At 50.2% G+C, this 27,253-nt stretch overlaps 1 protein-coding gene across 3 annotated transcripts; it reads right to left on the bottom strand.

Moving 5' to 3' along the window:
• On the bottom strand, positions 1-26,639 carry PGM2L1 (phosphoglucomutase 2 like 1). Of its 3 annotated transcripts, XM_053970519.1 has the most exons (14): positions 26,415-26,639; positions 18,364-18,531; positions 15,056-15,162; positions 13,015-13,099; positions 11,848-11,931; positions 10,038-10,231; positions 9,195-9,384; positions 8,891-8,988; positions 7,649-7,829; positions 5,971-6,064; positions 5,452-5,581; positions 4,831-5,020; positions 4,503-4,636; positions 1-3,628 (listed from the first exon to the last, which is right to left on the bottom strand). In XM_053970519.1, the coding sequence occupies exons 1-14, from the start codon at positions 26,523-26,525 to the stop codon at positions 3,526-3,528; spliced, it is 1,869 nt and encodes a 622-aa protein (XP_053826494.1). In that variant the 5' UTR covers positions 26,526-26,639; the 3' UTR covers positions 1-3,525. The 3 variants fall into 3 exon arrangements, with proteins under 3 accessions (XP_053826494.1, XP_053826495.1, XP_053826496.1); XM_053970520.1 differs by lacking the exon at positions 18,364-18,531; XM_053970521.1 differs by lacking the exons at positions 13,015-13,099; positions 15,056-15,162; positions 18,364-18,531.
• Positions 26,640-27,253: the final 614 nt, after the last annotated feature.

The following is a 27,253-nucleotide window of genomic DNA, read 5'->3' on the forward strand; positions in this document are numbered from 1 at the left end:
TTGAGACTACGAAGGGAATATTTTATTACTTATAACACTTCATTCAGCTAAATCCACATAGCAGTACACAGAAAGTCTTCAGAAAAGTGCAAATTCTCACTCTGTATTTGTAATATGCCCTAGTTTTACAGACCAGACATCAGGTAAACAGGAGTACAGATCCAGAACTCCCCAAGATTCCAGGCAAGGGGAATGATGCAACTTGAGATACTTCAGTCACCTGTACAAAGCCATTCTTGAGTGGAGGGAACCAAGCTGGACTGTAACCACCCAGGTGTCACCATGCAAGGAGCCCCCTCTTAGTGGGGAGAGGACAAAAAGGGGGAGAGAAGACAAAACAAAGTGATAACAGTATCAGTTTTAGAATTAAGAGAGAATCCAGGTGCTTCCTGAGGCAGTGCACAGATCCCACCCTGCCCCAGTGGCAGAACCCACGGCTCCTCTCCTGGCTTCCACACAAACACGTCCTGCAAGGAAACGGGAGCAGAGTGGGGGCTACCCTGCTCCTCCCTGTCACAAGTGCAGCCCAGCCCTCCCTGTCACACATACTCCCTGCTCCTGTGCCACACCAGCGTTCACAATTCCCTCACACACCCTCAGAGGGGCTGGAACGGACGTGGACAGCGCTTGCACGTGTGGAATCCACACCCTGGATGCGCTATCACAACCTCTGTAAGAAACCCAGCTGCAAGCTCTGCCTCACAGCCAGCCCTGCCTGGCAAAGCCCTGCACTCCTGTCCCAAGCCCAGGGACACAGGACTTCACCACAGGGGTTAAACCTGTCACAGCCAGGGGACAAACCCAAGCCCTCTGGATTTTATCAAACACTGAACCCAACACCCCGGCTGTATGACCACAGCTTCAGCCACTGCCCAGCCTTTGAAAAGCTGTGTTTCACCTGGAAGCACCTCAGAAACAACATCCACAGCACCCTTTGATCTGTGACCTGCTTTCTACTCAAGTCAGAAAAGCCTTTGTTCTTATCTGAGGAGTGGGAAAGAGCAGCTGACGACTCAAGGAAGGTTGTGCACAAACCAAGTGAACTCTAACACGATGCATTACAAAGTTACAGGGCAAGGAAACGAGAATTCCAGTCCTTCACAGTAACAGAAGTAAGGGATGCGAGACCAGAGGGAGGAGATAAAGGAGTTCCACAAACGGAACAGTATAAATATATCAAACAGTTCCAATACAGTAGGAAAACAACAGTAGCAGCAGTTTCAAAACAGCAAAGAGTCATTATACCCTGAAAGTACATTCAACACGTTGTGCCTGCTGCCGTCCTCCCAAAAGCATCTCTACAGCTACAGCTCCCTGTCAGACCTAGCCATGGGGAAAACCCCAGACACAGAACACCCCACAGCTGCGTTTTCTTCTTCAATTAGGGACAGTTCGACTGTGAACAGTTACCAGCTTCCAACAAGGCTTCTTTGAAAACATTGTCTCCACTTCCAGCACTTGCCCACTGACACAAAGCAGATCTCTGGGAAGCTGCGGATTCCTGCTCTCGGTGGGAGCACAACCATCACTCACAAGACGTGACTGCTACAATAACACACAGCTGGGCTCACCACACACACACTCTATGCTTTTTACAGTGTTTGTTCAAAATTATGTCCCAAGTCACTTGTTCTCTTCACTGCTTGGAGAACAAAATCCTCAGCGCCTCAGGGTTTGCTCTGCTGCCAATGCAAGGAACAGCAAGAGCTCCTTCAAGTTCAGTGCAGTGGGGATCCAGATCTGCACCCTTTTTTGGGAGAGCTGAAGGCAAAGCAGCAGTCAGAAATGCCTTCCCAGCCCTACCCAGCACAGACAACAACACAAGCATCCTCCGAGTGTATCTGGGTTTGCCTGTTTTCCCCACCATGTCAGTCAAATGTTCAATCAAGGTAAAAAAAAAAAAAAAACAAAAAAAAAACAAGCTTTTGGCATTAGATACATTTCACTCACGGGCAGAACAATTTGGAGCTACTTTCTCTTAAAATAAAAAAAAAATAAATAAATAGCAGTGACAGGTCAGAACTTGTGCAACACAGACCTTCTCTAGCACACGTACACTCACAGACACTGAAATATTTCTCCATGGATATAGTGCAAAGCTGCTGGCAGCAGGAAACCCCCAAAGCTCAGGGCTCTCTGAAGCCATGGAGAGGCAACACACAAACCCACCCTGTGCCATCCTGTGGCATCCAGCTGCGAGGGCATCATCGGAGGGAGGAAGAATTTGGAGAGGCAACAATAGTGGCAAAAGAACAGCTTGAACTCCAGGGCACCTTGGGTCCTTCTCCCACCATCTCCGACACAGACAAAACCCTGCACTGAATTGCTGCTGCTTCTCTGCACTTGCTGCCAGTGGCAGCAGGGAGCTTCCAGAGCCAGCTCTCCTGTGCCAAAACATGGCCTTTATTGCCCAAAATCCAATATAACCACAAGGAGAACTTGAGTATTGGTTTGGGTGGGTTTTTTTTTTTTGGAAAATGTCATTACAAGTCCCACTTGCTACTTGAGCAAAGGGAGAAAACAAATGAAAGAAGCTGTTAAAAATTTGCCCTTAAAGATAAGGAATAATAGTATTTGCAAAATTACCTGACAGGGCATGACAAAATTAAAAAAAAAAAAATAAAAAAAAAAAAAACACAATTTAGTAACTGTGTCAGTCTCATCTCCACTTTCTTCCTTGGTTTTGTATTTTTTAATACACAGACAATATAAATACAGGCCAGCAAAAACCAAGAAGTCGCTGACTGGCATTTTCATCCAAAATAATGAACACAGAAAATCAAGAACGCTCAAGACCCTTCAGAGATGTGGGACAAAAAGTAGCCACAGAGCCTGTGGTAGTCAGAAGGGGCAATTGTACCAAGGAATGACCAAGTTCCTGCTCCTTTGGAAGCCTTGGAAAGGCACCAGGCAATTCCAACCCCAAGCTGCAGCTGTTGCCACTATTGTTTCACTGCCAATTATTTTAAGACACACACAGGAAAGCTACAATGCCCAAGAACACCTTTACCAACAGAAGAATTCTTAAGTAGCTGGAAAATGTTAACGATTTGCCTAAAGAAGAAATGCTGAGCTCTGCTTTGATGCTTTTGGAAGTGCAGACCTGCATGGAAGGTCTCAGCTGCGGGGAAGAAGCAGCCTTTGTTATCAGTTTGGAGTGATCACTCCTTTAAAACTTTAAAACCTTTCCACACACCAAAAAAAAGAAGTGTTTTAGGTACCTGAACTGAGTTTAGGACAAGATGTAGCAGCTAAGCTCAGCTGCCTCAAAGGTACCAGGGCAGTTCACTTGCATTGGTGTGGGTTAGTTAAACTTTTGGTCAAAAGGACTGAAAACTGCAACAATAAATCCTACCCTTTCCTCTGACCTCCTCTCCTTACCCCAATCTGGTGAAGAGCCTGACAAAAGAACGCTTCTCCTTTACAGAAAAAGATTGCAGCTGTTTAAAACACACACACACACAGAGATGAGCTGTTCTGCTCCTGGGTCCTTTGTTCCAGCCGTGCCTCCCCCGGCAGCGGGCTCTACACAGAGCGCCAGGTCAGCCCGTTCTTGGCAGGCTCCAGGAAATTCCCAATCAGAGCCTCAATCAGCTTCTGGAGCTCTTCTTCCAGCACGCTTCTGTCACTGCAGGAGAGAACAGGCCCAGCTCAGAGCTCTGGGAAAGGCCCGAACATAAATAAACGAACAAACAGCAAGAGCTGATGGGGATGGACTTGCCCTGTTGTGTTTCCTACCCTGCCAGGTGTAGGACTCCTGCTTTAGCCAGGTCCTTTCCAGCAGGATTTTCATGGAATCACAGAATGGTCCCGGCTGGAAGGGACTTCTAAAGATGGTGCCCAGAGCCCTCTAGTGGCCTTTTTCTCCTTTAATTAAATTAACTTCAATTAATACTGCAATGGTCAGGTGGTGAGGCACAGGATGCCCAGAGCAGCTGTGGCTGTCCCACCCCAAGGCCAGTTTGGAGCAACCTGGGAGGGGGAAGGTGCCCCTGCCCATGGCAGAGGGATGGAACAAGATGGTCTTTAAGGTCCCTTCCAACACAAACCATTCCGTGGTTCCATAATCATGAAGAAAGAGGTTTCTGTGGTGTAAACACACCCTGGATTCCCCCCTCCCACTTTTAAACTGGAAGCAGCTCAGCCCAGGTGAACATCATCTAGTTCTCCTCCTGCAGCTCAGGGTAACAGCAGATTCCCGAAGGCAGTGGGAACCCAGCTGGCTGCAAACACACTCACCAGCAGCAGCACAACCTCAGGAGAGAAAGAAAAGCCTGGATGTGACAGCCCTCTGGCCTGGTTGACACGCTGAGGGCTGGTCCCAGGCTGGACTCTGGCTTCAGGGAGCTTTCCTAGCCCAGAGAACTCTGTGACTCTGTCACCCGAGCACGTTTTAACTCTGAGTAACTGGGGAACTGGGTTTGTGAGAGCAGCCTGCTGCAGCAGATGCTGGGGGTCCCCTCCTGGAGTCCTGAAGTGGGCAGCAGGGCTGGGGCACTGACCTGTGCCCGGGCAGCGCGCACATCTCGGCGTAGTACTTGATCTTGGGCTCGGTGCCGCTCGTGCGCAGCGTGGCCACGCAGCCGTTCTGGAAGGTGAACGTGATCATCTGGCTGCTCTTGCTCACTGGCAGCACCTACAGAACCACAGCAGCCCCTTACTGCCACTGCAGCAGCCCCTGGGAGCTCAGGAGCTGCGGGAGCAGCAGGCTCAGGGAGTCAGCAGAGGTCGTGGGATCAGAATCACCAGCACATCCCACAGCTCCTCCTCCTCCCTCCCCGTGCACTCGTTTCTGCAGGCCCTCCCCTGCACAAACACTCTGTAACTCACTGACTCCTTGTTCAGCTGGCTGCTGTCGTAGCCCGTGGTGACGTCTCGGACGTGCAGGATGCTGTAAAGGCCACAGCACTTGGGGTAGGACTGGGGGCCATCGAAGTTCCGCAGCCTCTCAAATATCCTTTTGATAGTGGGAGGGTCGTAGCACAGGAAATAGGAAGTCTTGGATATGTGATAGCCATACCTAGGAGCAGATTAATGCTTTCAGTTCCGAGATTCAGAGGGTTTTGGCACATTTGGTACCCAAAAGGTGTCAGTACAGGGTTTAATTCTGACAAACACCAGCCTTGTTTTACCGCTGGGATTGCATCCCTAGCCATTCCTTCCTGCTCTGTCACACATCCATTCTGGCAGGGGGAAGCCATTCCCTGTGTCCTGTCCCAAATCCCTCTCCAGCCCTCCTGGAGCCCCCTGTGATATCTGCACCAGTGATGGGCTGTAATCCATGCTACAACAAACAGCCCCACAGCAGCTTACAGTGAGAAAACATCTGAGGGACACAAACACGTACTTTTATATATAAATATTTATTTATATTTAAGTAAATATCCCTCAGATGATTCCCAGCTCTGAAACAGTGGAGTAGAGTATTCCAGTATGAAAAACACCACTCACATCTCATAAATGTCAACGAGTTTCTGTGCCAGGGTCAGGCCCTGGCCCTGCAGGTAAGTTGCCATTTCAGCAATGACCACAGCTGCACTCACACCATCCTTATCCAGCACTGATGTGCCACACATGAAGCCTAGGAAGGAAAAAGGGATTGTGGAAAAATAACCTGACAGGTTATTACACTGATTCACCCGACTGAAGCTCTAACCTTTGAGCCTGTAAAGGAAAATTGGCCAGTACACAGAGGCTGCTTTATTGCTGCATATGCAGGAGAAATCTAATGAACTTGGGGGTTATAGGGCTGGGAAGATAAGCAAAACACCAGAATCAGCAAGTTGGACACAATTTATTATGGGAGTTGGCAGGCCAATTGGATGGGAGCAAAATATCAATGCCATGAACTACTAGGATAAAAATATAGCATTTTTTCTGTGTGCTTTATTTCATAGTTAAGATCAGCCCCTCCTGAGCACATTCCCCCCCTCAGTTCTCAACAGTTTAAAGGGATACCAGCACTCATACCAATAGACTCCTCAAAGGCAAAGAGAACTTCTTTTCCATTGTCTAGGAGATTTTTTACTCTGCTTCCAATCCATTTAAAACCAGGGAGTGTTTCCTAAATCAGGGGAGAAAAAAAAAAAAAAAAAAAAAAAAAAGAGTGCTTAAAATACATACTTTCAATTCAAAGAAAGAATAGCCACTGCTCACTTCAGGCTAATAAAAAAAAAAAAAAAAAAAACACAAAAAACCAAAAACACCAACCAAAGAGAAAATACAACAATGTATTTTGAATTTTAGGGTCAATGGGAAAGACTGCTACAGAGTCAAAACACTAAAGCTTAAGAATAGTTTTTCTGGTTCTTTTGAAGTGTTTTCCTTGTCTGATGCTTCTTTACTGTCCCTATTCTGCTTGTCAATTAATTAGATTTAAATTTTTAAATTTAAATTTTAAATTTTTAAGCATCAGACAAGTCCTATCTTCAGTTAGGATGAGGAGTCCAAGGCAAAGAGCCACTGGAAAGGATTTTCCTAGTGGATACTCAACTAGGGCACAGGTGCCAAACCAAGGAAAAAGTGTGCCAGGGACCGTGGTGCTCAGATCACATCAGATCATCTGTGCTGCTCATCAGATGAGACACAGTTATTCAGGAGGAAAAGCTACAGAAATATAAAAGCAACACTTGTAGGTGCTGGGAGGGGAGAGCACTGTTCTGGGGGGGGTTTACATAAATCATGCAAAAGCAGTCAAAAGCCTAGAAACAGCTTTTCCTGGAGGGAAGGAAGTTACAAATAAGAAGGGGCAGCTTTTAGAGAAGGCCAAGAGGTTGTGTAAATTCCTAGCTTCTCTTTTTCTTTCAGTCAAGTATGTCCTTCTCCAATTAAAAAAAACAAACAGTATTTAGAGAGAGAACCAAATCCACTACAAGGAACTGACAAGGAACCCCGATTAGGATCATCTGGCCAGTCGCTCAGAATGGTTTTCAGAGTTGCATTCAATTTTAAGTTCCTCATTTTTTGGCTAAATATTTATTCCTGTTGCACATGGATTTAATTAAGACGTGTATAAACGAGGCCTGGCCCTTTGTATGTTTGTGCTATGGTCTCAGGCAGTTACCTCACTTCTGGCTAACATCCAACAGAAATCCCATTTAATTTGATGCAGGAACTGAACTGTCAGTCTGGGGGGAGCACCCCCAGTTTCTTTCTTAGCAAGTTCTTAAAGCTGCATATTAAAGATGTGAACACAGGAGTTCCTCTGCCTGAAGTAAACCCAAATCCAAAGCCGGCTGGCACAGGCACCTGAAGGGCCATTGTGCAACCCCCAAGTGCCCCCTACAAACCCAGCAGCACTCGGAGCAAGCAGGGCAGGCTGCACAAAGCTCCCTTCTCTCACACAGCAGGATTTCAGATAACCACAGCTCTGGTTATCTGAATAGATGTATGATATGTGATATCCTGTTATCTGCAGCTCAGGTGTTAATTTGTGTCCCTGGGACTGAGCTTTGCCCACGCTGATCTCCCAGTCCCAGAACACTGAGGAGATTGTTCTCTCACCCACACAGGCCTGATTTCACTCTCTGCAAGCTGGAATCCCTCAGAACTGCCAGCCAGAAGCCTGGGAGTCCCCTGCCCACTTCTCACTCCGTGAGGTCACCAGCAGGGGTTCGGATGGAGACAGCAACACACAACCCACACCCACCTCAAAGTGAAATCCCTCTTTAAGTGCAATTGCCCTCAAAATCTTGGAGGAGACTGTGGTCGCCAGCATGTACACATTCCTCACGTCGGCATCCTGGGGGCAGTTCTCCTTCCAGCAGGAAAACATCCACCAGCCAAACAGGGCTGCCAGCTCGTTGCCCGTGAACACCTTCCAGCAGCCACTGCGGGGAGAGGCAAGGTGAGGAGCCCTGCAGGCTCTGAGTACCCAGAGAGGCAAGGTGAGGAGCCCTGCAGGCTCTGAGCACCCAGAGGGGCAAGGTGAGGAGCCCTGCAGGCTCTGAGCACCCAGAGGGGCAAGGTGAGGAGCCCTGCAGGCTCTGAGCACCCAGAGGGGCAAGGTGAGGAGCCCTGCAGGCTCTGAGCACCCAGAGGGGCAAGGTGAGGAGCCCTGCAGGCTCTGAGCACCCAGAGGGGCAAGGTGAGGAGCTCTGCAATCTCTGAGCACCCAGAGAGGCAAGGTGAGGAGCCCTGCAGGCTCTGAGCACCCAGAGGGGCAAGGTGAGGGCTGGGGGACAGGAATTCTGCAGGCACTGAACACGGGATGTGAGCACAGCACTGACAAGCTGCTCTAGGCAAAGCCACCCTACTGACAGACTCCACACCTATCACACCTCACAGATTTACAAGCCCAAAGACAAGCCCAGGGTCTCCTCTCTGGCAGCTCAGGCCTTTGATGACCCCAGCAGCAGGAGAGCAGTCTGGAATTGATCCACACAGAGCAGCCTGAACACTGCAGTCAGGCAGGGCCTGCTCAGCTTTTACTTACACAACCATCAGAACTGGGGCCTGTTAGTGGGAGAAAAATAATTTCTGTTCCATATGAACAAGCAGGGGAAAACAAAGGGTTCAAATTAAAAATAAGGAAACAAACAAAAAACCCCACTCCACCAAAACAGCCCATGACAACCACCAAGGAAGGTTTGCCTGATGAAAACACAGCAAACAAAAGGATTATACTGTCTTCAATAACCATTCTGTTTTCAGCTGAGTTTTATTTGGCTATCTACTATTACACCAGTAAGCATTTCATCTACCCTTTGCTGGGTGAACTGATTTAAAATGCATTTGGAGCTATACCAAAGGATAAAACTAGGAGGAAAAACATCCCTATAGCTAAGGAAAAGAGTGGATTGGAGGCCTGTGCCTGGCACCCATTTGGGGCCGTTCTGTGGCTCTCCCCACCTTTTCTGCAGGAAGACACAGAAAGGGTCCCATCACTCACTTTTCCTGCTGTTCTGCCACTGCCAGCCGATCCGCATCTGGATCAGTGGCCACGACTACCTTTGCACCTTCTTTCTCTGCAAGCCTCAGTGACAGCTCCTGGTGGGAGAAGAAGGGATTAAAAAAAAACCAAAACACCAGAGTAAATGAACCCACAGCCTCCCTACTTACACCTAACACCCAGTGAAAGAAAACCCCCCCAGGGATTGCCCGCTGTGTTGGTAGAGCAGAAAGCAGGTTCTCCCTGTCCCCCCCCTCAGTTTGCTCTTCCCCACGGAAATCAGACGAAGCAGAACCCAAATTACCAGCACAGATTCTCCTTCTTCAGGGTTTGGGCACTTGACCGTGGAGAAGTCTGGGTCTGGATCTTTTTGCTCCGGAACTGGGATGGGGGGCTGGAAGCCAAAGGCTTTGAAAGCCAGCTGGACGTAGTCATGGCCAACTCCATGGAAAGACGTGTGGACAAACTTCAAAGTGCTCTGCACGTTCAGCTCCCTGAGGAGGAAACACAGCTCCAGTGGGATCTCAGCTCTCCAACAAGGCTGTTGTCATGAGGGAAAGCAAAGTCAACTGCAGTCCCTCTGAGTACTGTTCTGCTGATTCCTGCATTCATTTCAAAGGAATGAGTAAAAGTGCTTATTGTGCACTAGAAAATGCTGCTTTAAAGCTGCCTCTACTAGAAAATGAAGTATTTACCTTCTGCTGAAACAGATCAAAGTCTCCCAAGAATAAGCTGTTGATTTCTACATCAAACTCAAGTGCTTCCACCACCTTAAAATGGTATTCCAGATCTGCTTCATGCCACCCATCCTCCTCCTTTTATTGTCACCCTCTGCCCCACCTAACCTTTAGACTGAATCTATTTTATGCATGTGCACCTCACTTTTACTCTGAATTCCTGCATTTTATTCAGAACTCTCAGAGTATATTCACTTGCATTAAATGGTATCCACTGGGATGTTTCACAGTAACTTAATCCCCAAGGGCAGCTGCTTTGTTCTCAAACTGTTTAACCCTAAGGATGGTGACCCCTGAATGTAATGACACCTCAGGGAGCACAGTGAAGTCTGTCTGCAGTCAGTTTTTCCACATGCAACCCACAGCTTACTCTAAAACAGAACTCGGGTGCCTTTTGCTTTATACAATACCTATGATAGCAGATCTTTGTCAGGTCCTCCATGTAGCTGTCACAAATTTTCTTCAGAGGATCCTGTCGGAGGGGACTGGTGTCTACCAGATTTTCATTCCAAGAGCCATTCCATGGCTCAACACACTCCTCTATACATTTTATAATTTCCTTATCGTGAGGAGAGGTGATCTGTGCTCCGTTTTCCCAATACACCTGGGGTAAGTTGAAGGAAAACAAGATACAGTTTATTTATGAGGATTATTAACCTGATACATTATTTTAGCTATGGGATTCCACCTGCTTCCTGCCTAAGCCATACAGAGAAGTCAGGATCCAACTGGCTTGATACTCAAGACTTCTGGAATCATCCAGCACAAACCTCTGAGTTCACAACTGATAAATGGAGCCACCACAGCAACACACCCTGCTTTCACACAAGTATTGGTATTGAACTATTACAGCTGAAATATCAGCATGTGAGAAACCAAAACCGGGCACTTGTATCTGGGAGTGCTGTGCAAACTGTAACAGTAGAAAGGGATCACCTTCTCCAAGGCTGGCATGCCTCTTGAAAAAGGAACACAGCTTGGTTTTGAACCCAAAGCAAAACAGATAAGCAGCGTGCCAAGGTCCGTGTTTTTCCACAGCTGAACAACCACAATCTCTGGGCTGGAAACACCCTCTGGAGTGGAAACACCGTATCTGAGCTCAGCTATAACAGAATAAAGCCTTTGTTAAAGATTTAGAGGCCAGCTTTCCCACACTCTGCTGCCAGCAGCACGGCTGGGCTCACAGTGCAGGCTCTGCTCAGATCATCTGCCTCTGCTTTCTCACCTTCAGTTAACATTGCCCAAAACCTCCAGAAGCTGCTGAAATTCACTCGGGAAATTGTGACAGATGGAACAGCCCTTGGGAAAGACTAGGAAACACACCAGGGTCCTGGCTAAACTCAACCAGGAAACACGCCAGGGTCCTGGCTAAACTAAAGTGTGCATCTCTGTAAACTGCTGTGCATCAGAAGACACAAACATAAAACTGGTCCTTGACAAATGAAGCACCTGGGAAGTTCATGTGGCTTCTTTCCTGACTCATTGCTCCAGCTAAGCAGAAGCAAAGGCTGCTGAAGAACTTCACGACTTGTTCCAGGGAAGGTGAGAGCAGCTCGATCACCCCCAAGAGCTCTCTGCCTTTCCTCACACTGCCATCACTCACTGACCTGCCACAGGGCTTCCAGAGTGCTCAGCTAAAGCTGAGAGTGTAGTTCAGCTCCTTATAGAGCTGAGGAAGGAAATACCCAGTTAAAACTCTGCACTTGCTGTTGTGGATGGTTTGATTGTCCCAAGCTTTCCAAGTGAAGCCACCCACCCCTCTTCAATGCCCAGAAAACCAGGGAACAACAACGCTCCTGTGTTTTATTACTCCACTCTTGAATCATTCCCACCTTCAGCACAGTCACCTACTCTGTGCATGAAATCACCTCAGTCCTGGCTTAGTTTTAAAGTGAGTTTTCAGCCTCAGCAGCGAACACACAAACTGCTGGAGCACTTCTTCAGCTGCTGATGGGACTCAGTGGAATGTCACTACAGATTTATGCTCAAGATACACAAACTGTGTGCTCCTGTGCTCTCATCACAGAGGAGTGTGTCAGGCTGCAGAAGGACGAGTTATTTCCCATAAATTATCCTTCTAAAGGACACACAGGGAAAGAGGAGCCCGGGCACAGGCTGCCCCATCCCAGAGGGTTCCAAGGCCAGGCTGGACAGGGCTTGGAGCAGCCCGGGCTGGGGGAAGGTGTCTCTGCCAGGGCAGGGATGGGTTTAGGGCCTCACCTTGTAGCCGTTGTCCTCCTTGCGGTTGTGGGACGCGGTGATCATGACCCCGGCCACGGCCCCGAGCTGCTGCACGGCGTAGGGCTGCAGAGAACAGAGACCTCCTGCTACAAACCAACCAACCCCTGCCACAAAGAAACCAACCCCCTGCCACAAACACCAACCAACCCCTGCCACAAAGAAACCAACCAACCAACTCCTGCCACAAACACCAACCAACCCCTGCCACAAAAACAAACCAACCCCTGCCACTAAATAAACCAACCCCCTGCCACTAAACCAACCCAACCAACCCCTGCCACAAACACCAACCAACCCCTGCCAAAGAAACCAACCAACCCCTGCCACAAAGAAACCAACCAACCCCCTGCCACTAAACCAAACCAACCCCTGCCACAAAGACCAACCAGCCAACCCCTGCCACTAAAGCAACCAACCCCTGCCACTAAAGCAACCAACCCCCTGCCACTAAAGCAACCCAACCAACCCCCTGCCACAAACCAACCCAACCAACCCCTGCCACAAAAACAAACCAACCCTCTGCCACAAACCAACCCAACCAACCCCTGCCACAAAAACAAACCAAACCAACCCACCCCCCCTGCCACAAAACCACCCTAGGGCTGCCTGGAACCCTGCCCCAGCCCACCTGAAAACCCACACACCAACACTCTGCCTCCTGCAGCAGAAAGCTGGCTCTAACTCTGCTCCATAAAAACATTTGTTTTTTTAATCAACTGCAAAATCGCAGTCCTTAACTGGCCAGCTAAAAGTCTACACTGAGATTACAGGAGACCTCAGAAAAAGGCTGGAACAGGCCGAAGGAATTCACAGAAAGGCTTGTGGAAGAACAAATCCCAGGTTCTCCAGGCAATCCCTCAAACCATAGAACACACAGCACACTGGGAGAGCTCACAGAATACAAGGATTTAGAGCCAAGGAAAAGCTGCTGTGACCAGAAGAGCCTCTTTTTGAGATACTGAAAGCAGAGGCACTGAGGAATTTGGTGACATCCTTGTTAGAGCTTCCTTGAAGAGCCAGCTGTACCAAGCAGCCTCCATTTTTGTGTTAAATAACAGAATTTAAGAAAACTGCAGCTCCCCTTTTCAGTAAATTCAAACACTCCCATAACTGTGTGCTGCAACAATAGGAGAGAAGGTGACTCACCACAAAGGGGGTAGGGACATAGGTGGAGAAGAAGTACACAAGCACATCTTTTGCCAGCAGGACTGCTGCAGTGAGCTTTGCAAGCCTACCGACAGGAAAGAGAAAACATTCAGTCACCCCAGCTCCCCAGGGCAGCCCAACAGCCAGCTGGAATTCCTGCCACCTCCAGGCACTCCTTCCTTAAGGCACTCTCCTGCTTTTTGGCTTGTGCTTGGAGTGGTATCCCACAAATTGCACTGCAGTTTCCAGGCTGCAGGATGTGAGCCAGCACTTCCAGCTGCTGCCAGGGCAGTGCCAGGCACCTCAGCCCCTCACCCAAACACAGCAGCTATCCCACACCAAGATACAGAACAGCCACCCTCTGCTCAAGGACAGAACCAGCTTCCCGGGGAGTTTGAAGTACCAGACGTCTGCAACAGCAGGTTTGGAAAAGGATTTGGTATCCCACAGAAGGTTCCTTTGCCAGCCCTGCTCAGCAGCTTCAGACAATGCTCAGGAAGCAGATCTAGTGCTAAAAGATTGCTGCAAAGCAGCACCCCTCATTCCAGAATGTTCAGAAACAGGAACAGTGCCCACAGCTCTAACCCTCACTTTATTACAAACTTGCCCTTTCAAGCACCGGGGAGGCTCATTCTCTTCCAGGTGACTGATCCCAAACTCCCTTTGCTCGGCTCAGGAGATGAAGGGAAGTCTCAGAGGCAAAGCAGAGGAGACATTAAAGGGGCTAAGCTCACCTTGCTCTCACAGACAAGCACTAGTGCTGACTTGCTCCTGTCCAGCAGCAGCAGCCCCTCAGACTGAGAACTCCCCCACAGCCCCTGTCAAACATCACCTGAAACCACCGGGCTGGGTCTGAGAGCTCAGCTCGGGGCTGAGGCTGCTGAAACCCTGCGTGGGTCACACCAGCTCAGCCACAGGACACAGCTGGGAGCTGCCACCCCACAGTGCTGGGAAAGCACTCTGCCCCCCCGGGAGCTCTTCTGGGGGAGTTCAGCTGGATTCCAGCACTGCTGGGAGGGTGCAGGATGCCAGGGGACAGGAGAAACACGCAGGCAGGGGCTGAGGACCTGTGAAGCAGCTGTGTGAGCATCCAGGCTGAAGGCCAGGCTCTGGGGGGCTAGAAAGGAACAGCACTCTCACACCCCTCATTTTTAGACTGTGCCTAACCCACACAGTCCGGGTTTGCAAGCCCAGTGTCACCAGTGAGTTGAAACCCCTCACACCAAAGCCTGGGGAGAATGGGCCACACGCATCCTGAGCCCCAGGGGAGAGGAGAGACTCACTGCATTCTGTGCTCTACTGGACTGCTTCATCCCCAAAACATTAAATACTACTAGAAAAAAAAAAGCACTGTTAGTTACAACAATAGCTACAACAATTAACTCCTCATTACCTAAATACTAACTAGGCCCTGGGTTGGCTTTTTTGCACAGCATGCCGTCCCCACATGCGTTTTTCTCCCCAGTGGCAAGGGATTAAGACTCCTTGGAGAATTCGGGAAGCAGTGTTCTCCCCTCTCCTTGCAAGAGCACAGTTTGCCATTGCTGGAAGCCTACATTTTAAGCATTCCCCCCTCAAAGTGAAAACCCACGGGGTTACAGCAGGCTGCAGGTGGAACTCTCCTCCCCCTGGCAAGCTTAGATCAGGTGTGAAATACCAGAGAAGGACAGTGTAAAAAGCACATTAATATTCAGGGGTTTCCAGCTGGATGTTAAGACTCTGAGTTTACCTTCATGTTCACATTTCTCTCCAGGCACATTAAGCCCGATGCTCTTGTGCATTTAATCTGTAAATTCTCTGAATTTACAGAGAATTCTGCGGAGTTCTGGTGGAGCAAGCAGCCTTGCACTCCTCCTTTGCTGGCAAACTGGTAGCACAAAGGATTTAGCCCCAGCCTCTGCTCATTGCCGTTTCAATGGACTGAGGGAGAGGAAAGAGTGTGCCCAGTTCACCCCAAGCAGACAAAGAGTGCTGACAGGACAGAACGCATTTAAAGCCACAATTTCATTTCTAGTCTTGCAAATGTAATCAATACTCATACTTCTTACTGCTGCAGTTGCTGGTGACCTGACCTCGTGTGTCATATCCAACAACAAAGCCCCTCTGCTTAAAGTCTGAAAAGTTCCTCTCCAGATACTTGTAGATCCCCTGGAGAGAAAAAAAAAAAGAAGATAAGAATTAGCTGGACTGCAGCACGCACAAACACTAAAGGTGATCTTTCACAAAGGATGGATAATGTCAGGAGGCAAAAATACAGCTCAAACACAGCCATAACAATATTCACAAAAACAGCAGTGGCTTTTCCCCAGTGCTCACTGAAAAAGTAACCAGAGAAACTGTTGTGGGAAATAAAAGTGAGCAGGACAACGACAAACCCTCAAGATGAAAACACTCGTTTTCAATCCATTCTGTGGCTTCATTTATTCAAATCCTCTTCTCAAGACTGAAATGAGAAAAATCCCTGTTTTGGAAGTCCATCCCCTCAGGCAACACAAGATGTGCCAGCCTGGTCCTTATCTCTCTGCCCACAGCACAAGTCAGACATTTTCAACACTGTTTCCAAAGTGCTGGTCCTAAATTTGCCTAAAAATCAGGGAATGGTTTGGGGGGGAAGATGAGCTGCAAGGAGGAGAGAGAGGAATGGGGAAAACTCCTCAAGTTGACTTGAGCAACCTGAATAACACCTAAAGACATGAACAGCAGATTTCTTGTAACAGGCCCCTTATTTAGGCTAAGGTTTTGTATGAAGAACAACAGGAATGTCTTTGCTTTCTGCTATGGAGCAGTTTGCTTCAAATGAGCCCCTTAAGCTCAGCCACAGGCTCCTCAGCTGAAGTTCACTCAGTCCTACAGGGCTTGCCTGCTACCCAAACACCGTTATGAAAGCTGCAGGAAATAAATCAATAAATGTCAGTGGGGAAGTGAGTGCAGAGCCTCTCCACTGTCTAAACCCTGAGCTCACACCAGTCTTCTTCCAGGTGCCCCAAGGGCAGTCAGGAATTCCAGCACCTCTGGGGTTAAGTCCTCTCTTGGAAAAGGCTCTCAATTTCAAGAATTTCTATTTCCCTTTAACAAGACTCAGGTTTTGATAGTGTCCCTAATTGCCTCTGCTATTAAACTTCCACCACTTCCAAAGGAGGCACAAGTGCATCTCATTAATGGCTCATTAGCAGGTGCCAGCACTCAGATCTAAGCCAAAATTCTCCTCAGGTGATGTTTTGATGGGACAGGACAAGTCTACATCCACAGCATGTCCAGTGCCCTATGCTCGAGCTCAAGAGAGAAGCAAGGGAAGAGTGATGGCATCAAGAATGAAACAGGTTTTTGGCTGATGAAATCCAGAGAGGTAGGAACAGCTTTATAAAGCCCAGCATTTAAGATTTTCATCTTTTACCTTTAGCTTTGCTTTTTAAGCAGCAGGAAGCTCCTTGATGCAAAGCTGGCTGGTTTTGTCACTGTGGAGATGAGTGACAGGTTTCTTCCCCACTAATTAAAGCACCTGGACACACACCAAAGTAGGACAAAATCCAGGGAATGGGGGCTTTACACGGAGTTTATGTACCTGCAGTTTTCAGCAGGGTCCACAGCAACTGCTGAATATTCTGCACCTTCCTGGATCTGACTTTTCATAATATCAGTACAATCAAATCAAATGAGGAGCAAATGAAAAAAAAAAAAAATCAGCTCAAATGAAGGACACAGAACACATGTGCAACTTCACTACGGCTTATTTTACCCGAAGGAAGTATTAATTACACCCACACCCACTGTTTGACTGGCCATTTATTCCTGTCCCAGGCAAGGGCAAACCCAGAGAGCCAGGGCTGCCCGTGCTCAGCAGAACTGTTCCTGCCTCAGCTTCTGAGGAGCAGGAGAGCCCAAACAAAGCTGAAATCTGCTGCAGTTCGCCTCAGAAACAAGTTCCAATCCACTTCCCCCAGCCTGATCCGCAGCTCTAATAAACAACTAAAAATAGCAGCTGCGCAGAAGGGAGCAGAAGCACACGCCCCCGGTCTGGAACTCCCAAAAACCAGCAGTGCCCATGAAAACGAGCCTGCCAACACGCTCCCTGCCCAGCAAGAGGGAAGCTTGCCCTCTGCCAGGAGCACGGCTGAGCCAGCGGCGCCACGCTCCGCCACAAAGGGAGCGGGCAGCAGCCAGCCCCCCCAGAGCCAGCAGCAGGGAAATCACTCCCAAAAACCTCCTCTGCTGCCAAGGAAACAGGGCTTGTCAAAGCAGCCCGGCTGCTTTTAGCCATGCCACTGCTGGCAGCAGAATGCTGACTGTAAACCCCCTCCTCTCAGTCTGCTCCCACTGCACAGTCCTCCTGGACCTGCTCCTGCCATCACAGCCTTTCTGGCACAGGAGGCTGGCACGCCTGCAGCAGAAGGGCAGAAGGGAAGCAAGCATCCTCCTAGGAGGTGCCCAGTCTGCAGGTCAGACACCTAAAGGAAGCTTTTTGCCAGAGCCAAGAGGATACTGCAGAGCAAAGCCGCCAGAGAGAAGGCCGGGTTGCAAACCAGCACTTCAACACAAAGCCTCCAGGAGCAAGCACTGGAATTTGGCCTCTCCACGAGAGTGTGGGCTCCAGCTGTACAGCCCAGACAGCAGAGTGTCAAACAGCTTAGCAGAGTCCCAGCTGTCCCAAGCCCTAAGCACAGCCCTCCACCCTGGGCCAGCAGCAAGCACCATTTCAGTCACACGTCCTGAGGGAGGTCAGAGCATCAGCCTGCAAGAGAAACCAGCTGAAAAGTTTGGGTGCACAGTATTAAATGAGAGGTTTTACCAAGCCTTGCCAAACCATGTAATAAAACACCTTTGATCATAGAGCTGAAACATATTTTCTACAAAAATTATCTGTCAAATTAGGTAAGAGTCAGTCTTGTCCTAACATTTTATTGATTTCCCAAGCACAAGGGCTCCAAATATACCAGCTCACTCCATTTTCAACAGTCAAGGTTAGAGGTGGGCACAAATAAACTGTTTCAGCATATGTAATATACTCAGTCCATGTATGTCCACAACTTGTGCTGAAAGCAAAAGAAAATGTTTGTTTGGCTGGGGCTTTGCTTCTTTCGTTTGGGTTCCTTTTGCTGTTTTGTTTTTGAAACACTCCAAGTATTTCTATACCATAGCACAAGTACCACAAGTCCTTATGGCAGCTCATAGGATTCCCAGCCCTGGGGCTGTGTAGCAGGCTGACCACTGGCCAAATCCCAGCCCAGCCCAAGCTCTCCAAGCCACCTCATCCCCTGGGAGCCCCGAGCCCTCCCTGCTCCCACGCCCCAGCTCGGGGCTCCCGGCAGGACCCCAGCTGCTGCCACGGGGCAGGGGCTGCCCAGGGCTCACCTGGGTGGACTGGATGACGGTGAGGTCGTTGATGTAGCAGAAGCCTGCCCCCATGGCCGAGCGCAGCCCGGCCGTGCCGAAGCTGAGGCGGCAGCACAGGCGCTGCCGCAGCTCCCCGTGCTTCCCGTCCTGCAGCAGGCTCTCAATCTGCTCCTTCGTCTTCTGGTTCTGCAACAGAAGGTGAAGGTCTGCTTGAACCAGGAGCTGAACTGTCCGTGCTCAGCAGCTTGAGGTAATTCCCAGAGCAAACCCCTCCTATCCCATGAAAAGCGTGTGCAGCAGCCTCCACTGGAGCTCGCTTCTCACGTTATTCCCATATTATCATTAACAAAGGACTCAAGAGCTCCTGCTGCCACTGATGCGATTGTCTGGTCATTAAGCCACCTTCCAGCCCCTCTGCCTGAGGAGCAGAGCCTTTGGAGCAGGTTTTTCCAAGGCAGACAACACAATTCCATTCCCAATCTTGGCCCCTGGAGGACGGACAAAATCCAAACCTCGACGCAGCGTTTCCTTCCTCCCCACCCACAGGAAAGAGGCACAGTAAAACCCTGGGAACCACAGCCTGGCTTGGGTTGGAAGGGAGCTTGGAGACCAGCCCATTCCACAGGCAGGGACACCCTGCACTGGACCAGGCTCCTAAGCCCCTCCAGCATGGACAGGGTGTTTCGCAGCAGGCTGGATCCTCACCGAGACCCTGCTCGGGCAGGATTTCCCCAAATCCACGCCACTGTCACAGCTTCACACGCCTCTGCCCGCTCCTCAGCTCCCCAACCAACACTGCATTAGCCTGGCCACCAAGCAGCTCTGCCTGCCTGCTGACAGCCGCTGTGGCCAGGGCCCTTCCCAGATGCCACGCGCAGCAGCAGGAGGCAGAGGCAGTGCTCACGCAGCTGGAGAGAGCTGCAGGGCTGGAAAACGCAGCTCCGCAGGCACAAGTGCTCCTCCAAAGCGGTGCAGCCTCCAGCAGGGTCGCAAGGAAAGGTTAGCAAAGGCAGATGGAATCTGCAGGGCAGGGGGGAGGCTCCCCTGACATTTAGAGGAGAGGTCAGCCAGCTCCAGCAGCACTGGGAACACGCTCCTCACGGACAGGGGGAGGCTCTTCAGCAGGACTGGGAGAAGCACAAAGACACAAGCTGTGCACCTTCACTGGGAGAAAAAAATCACCAGTAAAATGCACTGAAAAATCTGAAATTATTCCTGCAGCTTGACAGCAGACCCTGAACACCAGACATGTGAACTTCAAATCACTTTTTATTTCTCATTTTTATTTCTGTGTGCTCTAAAATAAAAGGCAAGCCATTGTTGTCCAGGCTCCTGGATGGCCTGGCAACCAAAGCAAGGCATTGCTCGCTGCACAGCTAAACACAGGCCTAAAAAGAAACCAAAACAATGGGGCACAATAGATGTTAAACTGCAAAAGGGGAAGTTTCCCTTTCAGCTGTTCACAGGCAGCCAACCAGAAAACAAATGACTGATGTGAAAAGAGTCTAAGGCAAGAGTATTGAGAACCTCGTTTCACGCTGTGACAGCGCATGGCTTGGCTCTCAAATGCAGTTATTAAATTGCACAGCATCCTCTGCAGCTCTTCAGGACACACTGCATTGCCTCCCTGCAAAACCAGAATAGAAATCACACATCCCATAGTTTATGGAGCTTTGCAAAACTGAGGCAATACTCAAGCAAGACCACAAACATTTCTTTTAAAAATAGATTAACAAGCATTTTTGACTGAAGCTACTTCATTTCCTAAGGCATAAAAATGAGTTGGCCAAACCAGCACCCAAATAACATTTTAATTTGCTCAGGTCACACTCAGTTAAGCTGAAGCTGCAGAAAACAGAGGAGGAGAAAAAAGTTACAAGTGAAAATCTCCAAGCTTTCTACAGAGACCTCAAATCCCTGGGCCAACAGGAAGAGGGAAGTGTACAGGAGTGGGTGTAAATTCAGACGTGCTGAGGATGTGTCTCACACTCTGGATTCTGAGGCTATTGAGTGGAGGAGCCTGAGCCCCTGACAGCCCCTAGCCCAGCCTGGCATCACCTTCACTCCTTCCTTTAGCCCAGCCTGGCATCACCTTCACTCCTTCCCTCATCCCAGCCTGGCACCACCTTTACTCCTTCCTTTATCCCAGCCTGGCATCACCTTCACTCCTTCCTTTAGCCCAGCTGAGCATCACCTTTACTCCTTTCTTTAGCCCAACCTGGCACCACCTTTACTCCTTCCTTTATCCCAGCCTGGCATCACCTTCACTCCTTCCTTTAGCCCAGCTGAGCATCACCTTCACTCCTTCCCTCATCCCAGCCTGGCACCACCTTTACTCCTTCCTTTATCCCAGCCTGGCATCACCTTTACCCCTTTCCTCATCCCAGCCTGGCATCACTTTTATTCCTTCTCTTATCCCAGCCTGGCATCACCTTTACCCCTTTCCTTATCTCAGCCTGGCATCACCTTTATTCCTTCCTTTAGCCCAGCCTGGCACCACCTTTATTCCTTCCCTTAGCCCAGCCTGGCACCACCTTCACTCCTTCCCAACCTGCCCTTTTCCCCCAAGCTGGATTTTCACACCCTATGGCCCAGCTGAGCTTCTCACAACAGCCAGCCTGTCTCTGAGCACCATCTGCCACCCTGGCCTGGGAATTCCACTGCTGACACTTAACCCCACTGCACACCCCCCCAAAAAAAAAAAAAAAACAACCAAAAAAAAAAAAAAAAACCAAAAAAAAAACAAAAAAAAAACAAAAAAACAAAAAAAAAAAAAAAAAAACAAAAACAAAAAAAAACCACCAAAACCCCAGGGGTTGTTTTGCTGGTTTGCTTGGCAGTTATGAAATCAGGTCATACAGCTGAAGGTCTCACCGGGGCTTCTGTGATGCTTCACCTTCCCAAGAGCAAAAAGTAAGAGTTCCTTAGAGATTTCAGACTACAGTGTTTGAATGATTGATTAATATCCTTAAAAAAAACCCCACCTGACACAAAACTGCCTAAAGCTTCCTGTCTCCAGCAGAAACAAACGAGGCTGTTTGATACAGAAATAGCTGAAAACAGCAATGCCTGAAGGCATGCCTGCATCCCAACAGCTCTAACAAAGCAGCTCCAGGCTCAGGAGCGCAGGGCTCGGAGGCTGCAGGCTCCCACCTGAAGGCAAGCACCAGGGGGATGCTGATGATGTGAAAACAGCATTTATTTCATTGCCCCAAGGTGCCAGATCCCTGCTCTGCTGGCCTGCCAGCCCTCCTGGGACGCTCTGGGCTGGCAGGAGCTGAAAGGTGGGCAGGGAACTCCCCAGCACCTGGCAGGGCCTTTCCAAGGGCTATTCACTGACGGGAGGGCCTCACACCTGGCTGTGGAATACCCACTCAAACAAAAAATTCCATCACTGCTCGCTTTGCAGAAAAACAAACTCACACCTTCAAACCGTGCCATCAGCACCAAAATCTCTGTAGAAAACAGATTATTTGTTTATCTGATCACCCTCCTCAAGCACCAGGAATACTCCATAAGACTTGTATAAATAAACACATGATACCTCTCTAGTAGACACATTTATGTACACAATAAATCTAGGATACCTAATATAAATGTGTATCTAATAAAAAATTGATACCAACCCACTACAAATGTGTATCTAATAAATACGTGATACCAGCCCAATATAAATGTGCATATAATAAATTATACCAACCCAAAATAAATGTGTACATCATAAAAAATTGATACTGACCCACTATAAATGTGTATCTAATAAAAAAAATTATACTGACTCAATATAAAGGTGTATCTAATAAAAAATTGATACTGACCCAATATAAAGGTGTATCTAATAAAAAATTGATACTGACCCAATATAAAGGTGTATCTAATAAAAAATTGATACTGACCCAATATAAATGTGTATCTAATAAAAAATTGATACTGACCCAATATAAATGTGTATCTAATAAAAGATACTGACCCATACAAATGTGTATCTAATAAAAGATACTGACCCAATATAAAGGTGTATATAATAAAAAATGATACTGACCCTATATAAATGTGTATATAATAAATGATACCAGCCCAATATAAATGTGTATATAATAAAAAAATGATGTTGACCCAATATAAAGGTGAATATAATAACTAAATTATACCAACCCAATATAAAGGTGTATATAATAAAAAGTGATACCAACCCAATATAAAGGTGTATATAATAAAAAATGATACTGACCCAATATAAAGGTGTATATAATAACTAAATGATACCAACCCAATATAAAGGTGTATATAATAAAAAATGATACTGACCCATTATAAATGTGTATATAATAGCTAAACGATACTGACCCACTATAAACGTGTATATAATAAATAAATGATCCCAACCCAAAGTGCACAATGCCACCTCCCCAGTGCAGGTCCCTGCTCTCCCGGGTGTGTGCAGAGCACACATCGGTAAGCGCGCAGCCCAGCCTGCCGAGGCCAGGCCGCAATCAGGAGGCAGCAGGCACCAGCTCCCGCGGGGCACGGCTGCTGCCGCGGCCAGCCGCACCGGGAGCTGGCAGATAAGGTGACAGAGAAGGTGACAGCGGCCCCGGGAGAGGCTGGCGCTGCCGAACACGCCCTGCCGGGGCAGGAGAGGCACGGCAGGACAGGAGCCTGGCTGGGGATGGGCTGTGCCGCAGGAATCCCGCTGCTCCCCGCAGCCGCCCCGGCCGGGATGGTCCCTCTGCCCCCCCAGCTCCCACCCACGCCTGGCAGCGCCCCCAGGCCCCCGCCCTGCCTCCACAGGATGGCATCTCGGGCGGCATCCCGGTTTTCCAGCAGCTCTGAGGCTGGCCACGGCTAGGTGGGAATGCAGAAGGAGCAGAGCCCAGGACCTGTCCCTGTGCCCAGGACACCCATCGGGGCTCTCAGCACCCCCAGGGAGCAGGGCTTGGCATCGCTGCCAGGCTGGGAGGAGACAGAGCCAGCCCGTGAGAGCCCTCCCTGCACTAATTCCCATTCCCGGTCGCAGAGAAATGGAAATCAAACCCTGGCGACAGAGACAGGCAGGCTGCTGTGTGGGTGACAGACTGAACACTGTCCTGTGCTCACATAAACACCAGGAAAAAAAAGTTCTGTAATCGTTTTCCCTCTAAAACTATTGCATTATATATAAAAAAACTACTTATAGGAAGTCACTGCCAGATTCAGAACTCAACCTGCAGGAGACTCGCGACGCGTTTCAGAAAGGTTTGAAGTATTATCAAGCAAAAAGAAAAAAACATATAATCGTCTCTGCCAAATCTTCAGCCTGCCATGCGCTGCACAGCTGCCTGCCGAGGCAGAATCGCACTTTTCTGTGGCTCATCAGGGTTCAGCATTTGGAACAAGTGGGGAAGTAAAGACAAGGGCATTAGCTGGGTATTTCCTCTGGCTCTTTCACACCCAGTGGTGTTAATCACCTGCACTTACCACCGGAGTTAGCTTTCAAAGCGAACACCCCGTCAAAATAATTTACTACCCACAGCAAAATTTTTTGTTGTTGTTTTTCACACTCTATTCTCCCTTCCGTCAGCATGTGTAGCTGAAGGAAGGGGAAAAAGCCTCAAGCTGGTTTGAGCTTCAATAAATTCTTCTGTGGCCTTCATTTCCCCCAGTGTTATTCTTAAAAATTCACTTAGAAGTCTTAACAAGCAAAAATATCGCAAGTAAGTAACTGCAGCAAGTTACTAGTCTCAAACTGTCAAGGCCACTTCCTCTTGGGAAGCATCTCAAAAGCCACAAGAATTAGAAGAACACCGAGGGACACCCCAGAACCACCTCATGAGCAAGGAGGAAGCCTGCACACTGCAGCTGAGACAGGGATACTGAGCCCATGCAGGAGTAAAACCAGGGGAGGATGCAGTGAACGGGGCCTGCTTTAATTAACTAACTCCTGGGTAATTAATTCCAGCTTTCCCCGCCGTGTGGAGTCCCAGCAGTGCCTTGCAGGAGCCAAAGCCAGCCCAGGCAGGAGCAGGTGCCACACCAGCCAGGCTCCCTGAGGGAACTGGAGGCACGTGTGGAAGTACAATAGGGAAACCAGGAAGCGGATGAAAGGGAATTAAAGGGAGCAAGCGGAGAACAACGACCAACTGCTGACACGCTTGGCCGAGGAGGATTGCTCCAAAGCTCTGCCTTGTGCCTCCAAGGCTGGCTCGAAGCAGCGACCCAGCAGAGAGGAGGGCACGGGGGCACTGATGAGGATGCTGGGGCTGCTGAGAAGGGCAGGAAAGCAGGACACTCATCCCACAGCCAGGCTTCCCCCACCCACCCAGGGCTCTGGGCCAGGTGAGCCCCAACACCCCAGCCACGAAGGACACACAGAGCACAGCTCTGGTAATTAATTACAGCCAGCAGTTTTCAATCAAGCTGGAGGACAAAAGCCTCCCACAGCCAGGAACGGAGTGCATAGATTTTTCCTTTATCAGAGGCAGCAAAAATCCCTGCAGCTCAGGAAGCTGGGGGTGGGAAGGGGGGGTCAAGGCTGATAAGCAGCAAAGGCCCCACTTCCCCAGCTTGTGGGGAAACACCAGGGCACTGACCAGCAATCCCTGCCTTCCCTCCCACACCACCTTCCCCTGGTTTCTAACACCTCTCCTGAACGACCCCTGGCCACAGCAAGCAGCCCCCAGTCCTCCTCCTCCAGGTGACTTTGACTTGTCAGATTTCCCAGGAGCTCTCCTGGAAACCTCTCCAAGTAGTCCTGAACGCTCCAAGTTGGAGCAGCTTGATAGGAAAGGTGATGTTTGCCACCTGGGGAAGCAAGGGCAAGCAGGTACACTCACACTGACCCTGCGTTTGCATTTTACTGGTTAATCACAGCCCCCGAAGGAGCTCTACAAGTGGGCACTGAATTTCACTGCTGCCAGCTTTAACCTGCACACTGTCCCCCGGTGGAAGTTCTCTGACTTCACACGTTTTTGGGAATGACAAAACAACCTGTTAAAAAAACAACAGAAGCCTTTCAACACACTAACAAGACATCTCTAAAATAAAATATTCACTGGAGTTGGACCTGGCTTATCAAATGTGTTATCAGGAATGCTGTTTCCTTCCTGCACTCCTTCCCTCCCCCGGATATTTTCACAGCAGCAGCTCCGAGCGCAGGAGGGGCAGATGGCACCTGTTAATTTCGGCAGAGCCGGCAGGAGAGAGCACATTTCCAGCTCATCCCGGAACCATCAGGTGGCACCTGCCTGAAAGCAGCTCTCCCGCTTTCATCCTGGCAGGATGAAACTGAGGAGGGAACAGAACCGACACACGGGTGGTCCCAGTTAGTGAAAATAAAGGCAAAACAGGCTCAGGAGAGAGAAACCTAAAATATGAAGGAAAAGCAGTCAGGAGCCTAAACCACTGGTGCACGGATGGCTCACCCTCCCCCATCATCAAGGTATATTTTTAAAGCACAGGCCACGATGGTTGGACAAATCAGCTGCAAAAAAAACTAAAAAAAAAACCCCAAAGTAACCCTTTCAACGACAGCACAAGCAAAGCACTCTCCAACAGCACGCTGTTGGGGTGGCTAAATGCAAATCAGTCAAGCAGGCAATCGAGGACGGCCCCATCCCTGCCCAGGTGAGCACCAGGAGAGCCCCAGCCATGCCCAGGTGAGCCACGGATGGTGCTCCAGGTGCCAGGACAGCCCCATGCGTGCCCAGGTGAGCACCAGGCGGTGTTCCAGGTGCCAGGACAGCCCCATCCGTGCCCATCCCTGCCCAGGTAAGCACCAGGACAGCCCCAGCCATGCCCAGGTGAGCCATGAATGATGTTCCAGGTGCCAGGCCAGCCCCATCCGTGCCCAGGTGAGCACCAGGACGGCCCCATCCCTGCCCAGGTGAGCCACGGATGGTGCTCCAGGTGCCAGGACAGCCCCACCCTCGCCCATCCCTGCACCTGCCGGAGCCGGGGCCGCGCCGGGGGCAGGCAGGGGGGCAGCGGGGAGTCCCCGCGGAGGGACGGCGCTGCCGCAGCCGCTGTCGCTGTCGCGCCCGCCGGGCGGGGCGCGGGCGGCGCTCGCCGCGGAGCTGCCGGCGCTCGCCCACCTTGTCCCAGCTCAGCCACTGCCACACCGCCTTGTCCAGCTGCGCGTCCCCGGTGCTGCGGGCCACCAGCACGTTGGAGTTCACGTCCCCGGGGGCTCCGCAGTCGCCCATGGTCGCGGGGAGGAGGAAGAGGATGAGGACGGAGAAGGCGCCGCTCCTTCACTTCGCCGCCGCACCGCGCACCGCCCGGGGGGCGAGGAGAGGCGGAGGAGGCCGGGGGGTGCCGCGGGGCCGGTTTTTATGCCCGGCCGGCGCTGCCAGCGGCGATTAACGGGGAGCGGCCACCCCCGCCGCCGCCTCCGCCGGCCCGGCCCGCCCCGAGCCGCCGCCCCGCCGCGCCTCCCGCGCGGCATCTCGGGAAATGTAGTCCCCGGGGCGCGGAAGGGCGGGCAGGGCACGCGGGAGAAACTACAACTCCCGGCGGCCTCCGGGAGCGGGACACGACTCGGGGGCCGCGGGTTCGCGTCCCGCCTCGGCCGCGGAGCGAAAACAACGTCCCGTGTGTCCCCTGCTGCCACCGGCGGGCACTGCGCCACCGAGCCCAGCGACAGCCACGCAGCAGCTCCCCGGCACTGCCCGGCACTGCCCCTCGGGCTGCCCGCCGCACCGCGTGTGCCCTCCGAGAGGGTAACGGAGGGGCGCTGCCCTGCGGGATGAGCCGCTTGTTAGACGCGTTTCCAGATGGCGATTCCAAAGCCATTAGGAGGAGGAGGATCGTAACCCTCCCCTGGCTGCATCAGCTCTAATTGGATTGCCTGGCCCTGAGCAGCAGGCTCGGAGTGACCACATCCCGCTGAGCATCCTCATCCCGCACAGCATCCCAATCCCACAGAGCATCC

This window comes from Vidua macroura, chromosome 2, assembly GCF_024509145.1.
Source record: "Vidua macroura isolate BioBank_ID:100142 chromosome 2, ASM2450914v1, whole genome shotgun sequence".
Classification (NCBI taxonomy): Eukaryota; Metazoa; Chordata; class Aves; order Passeriformes; family Viduidae; genus Vidua; species Vidua macroura.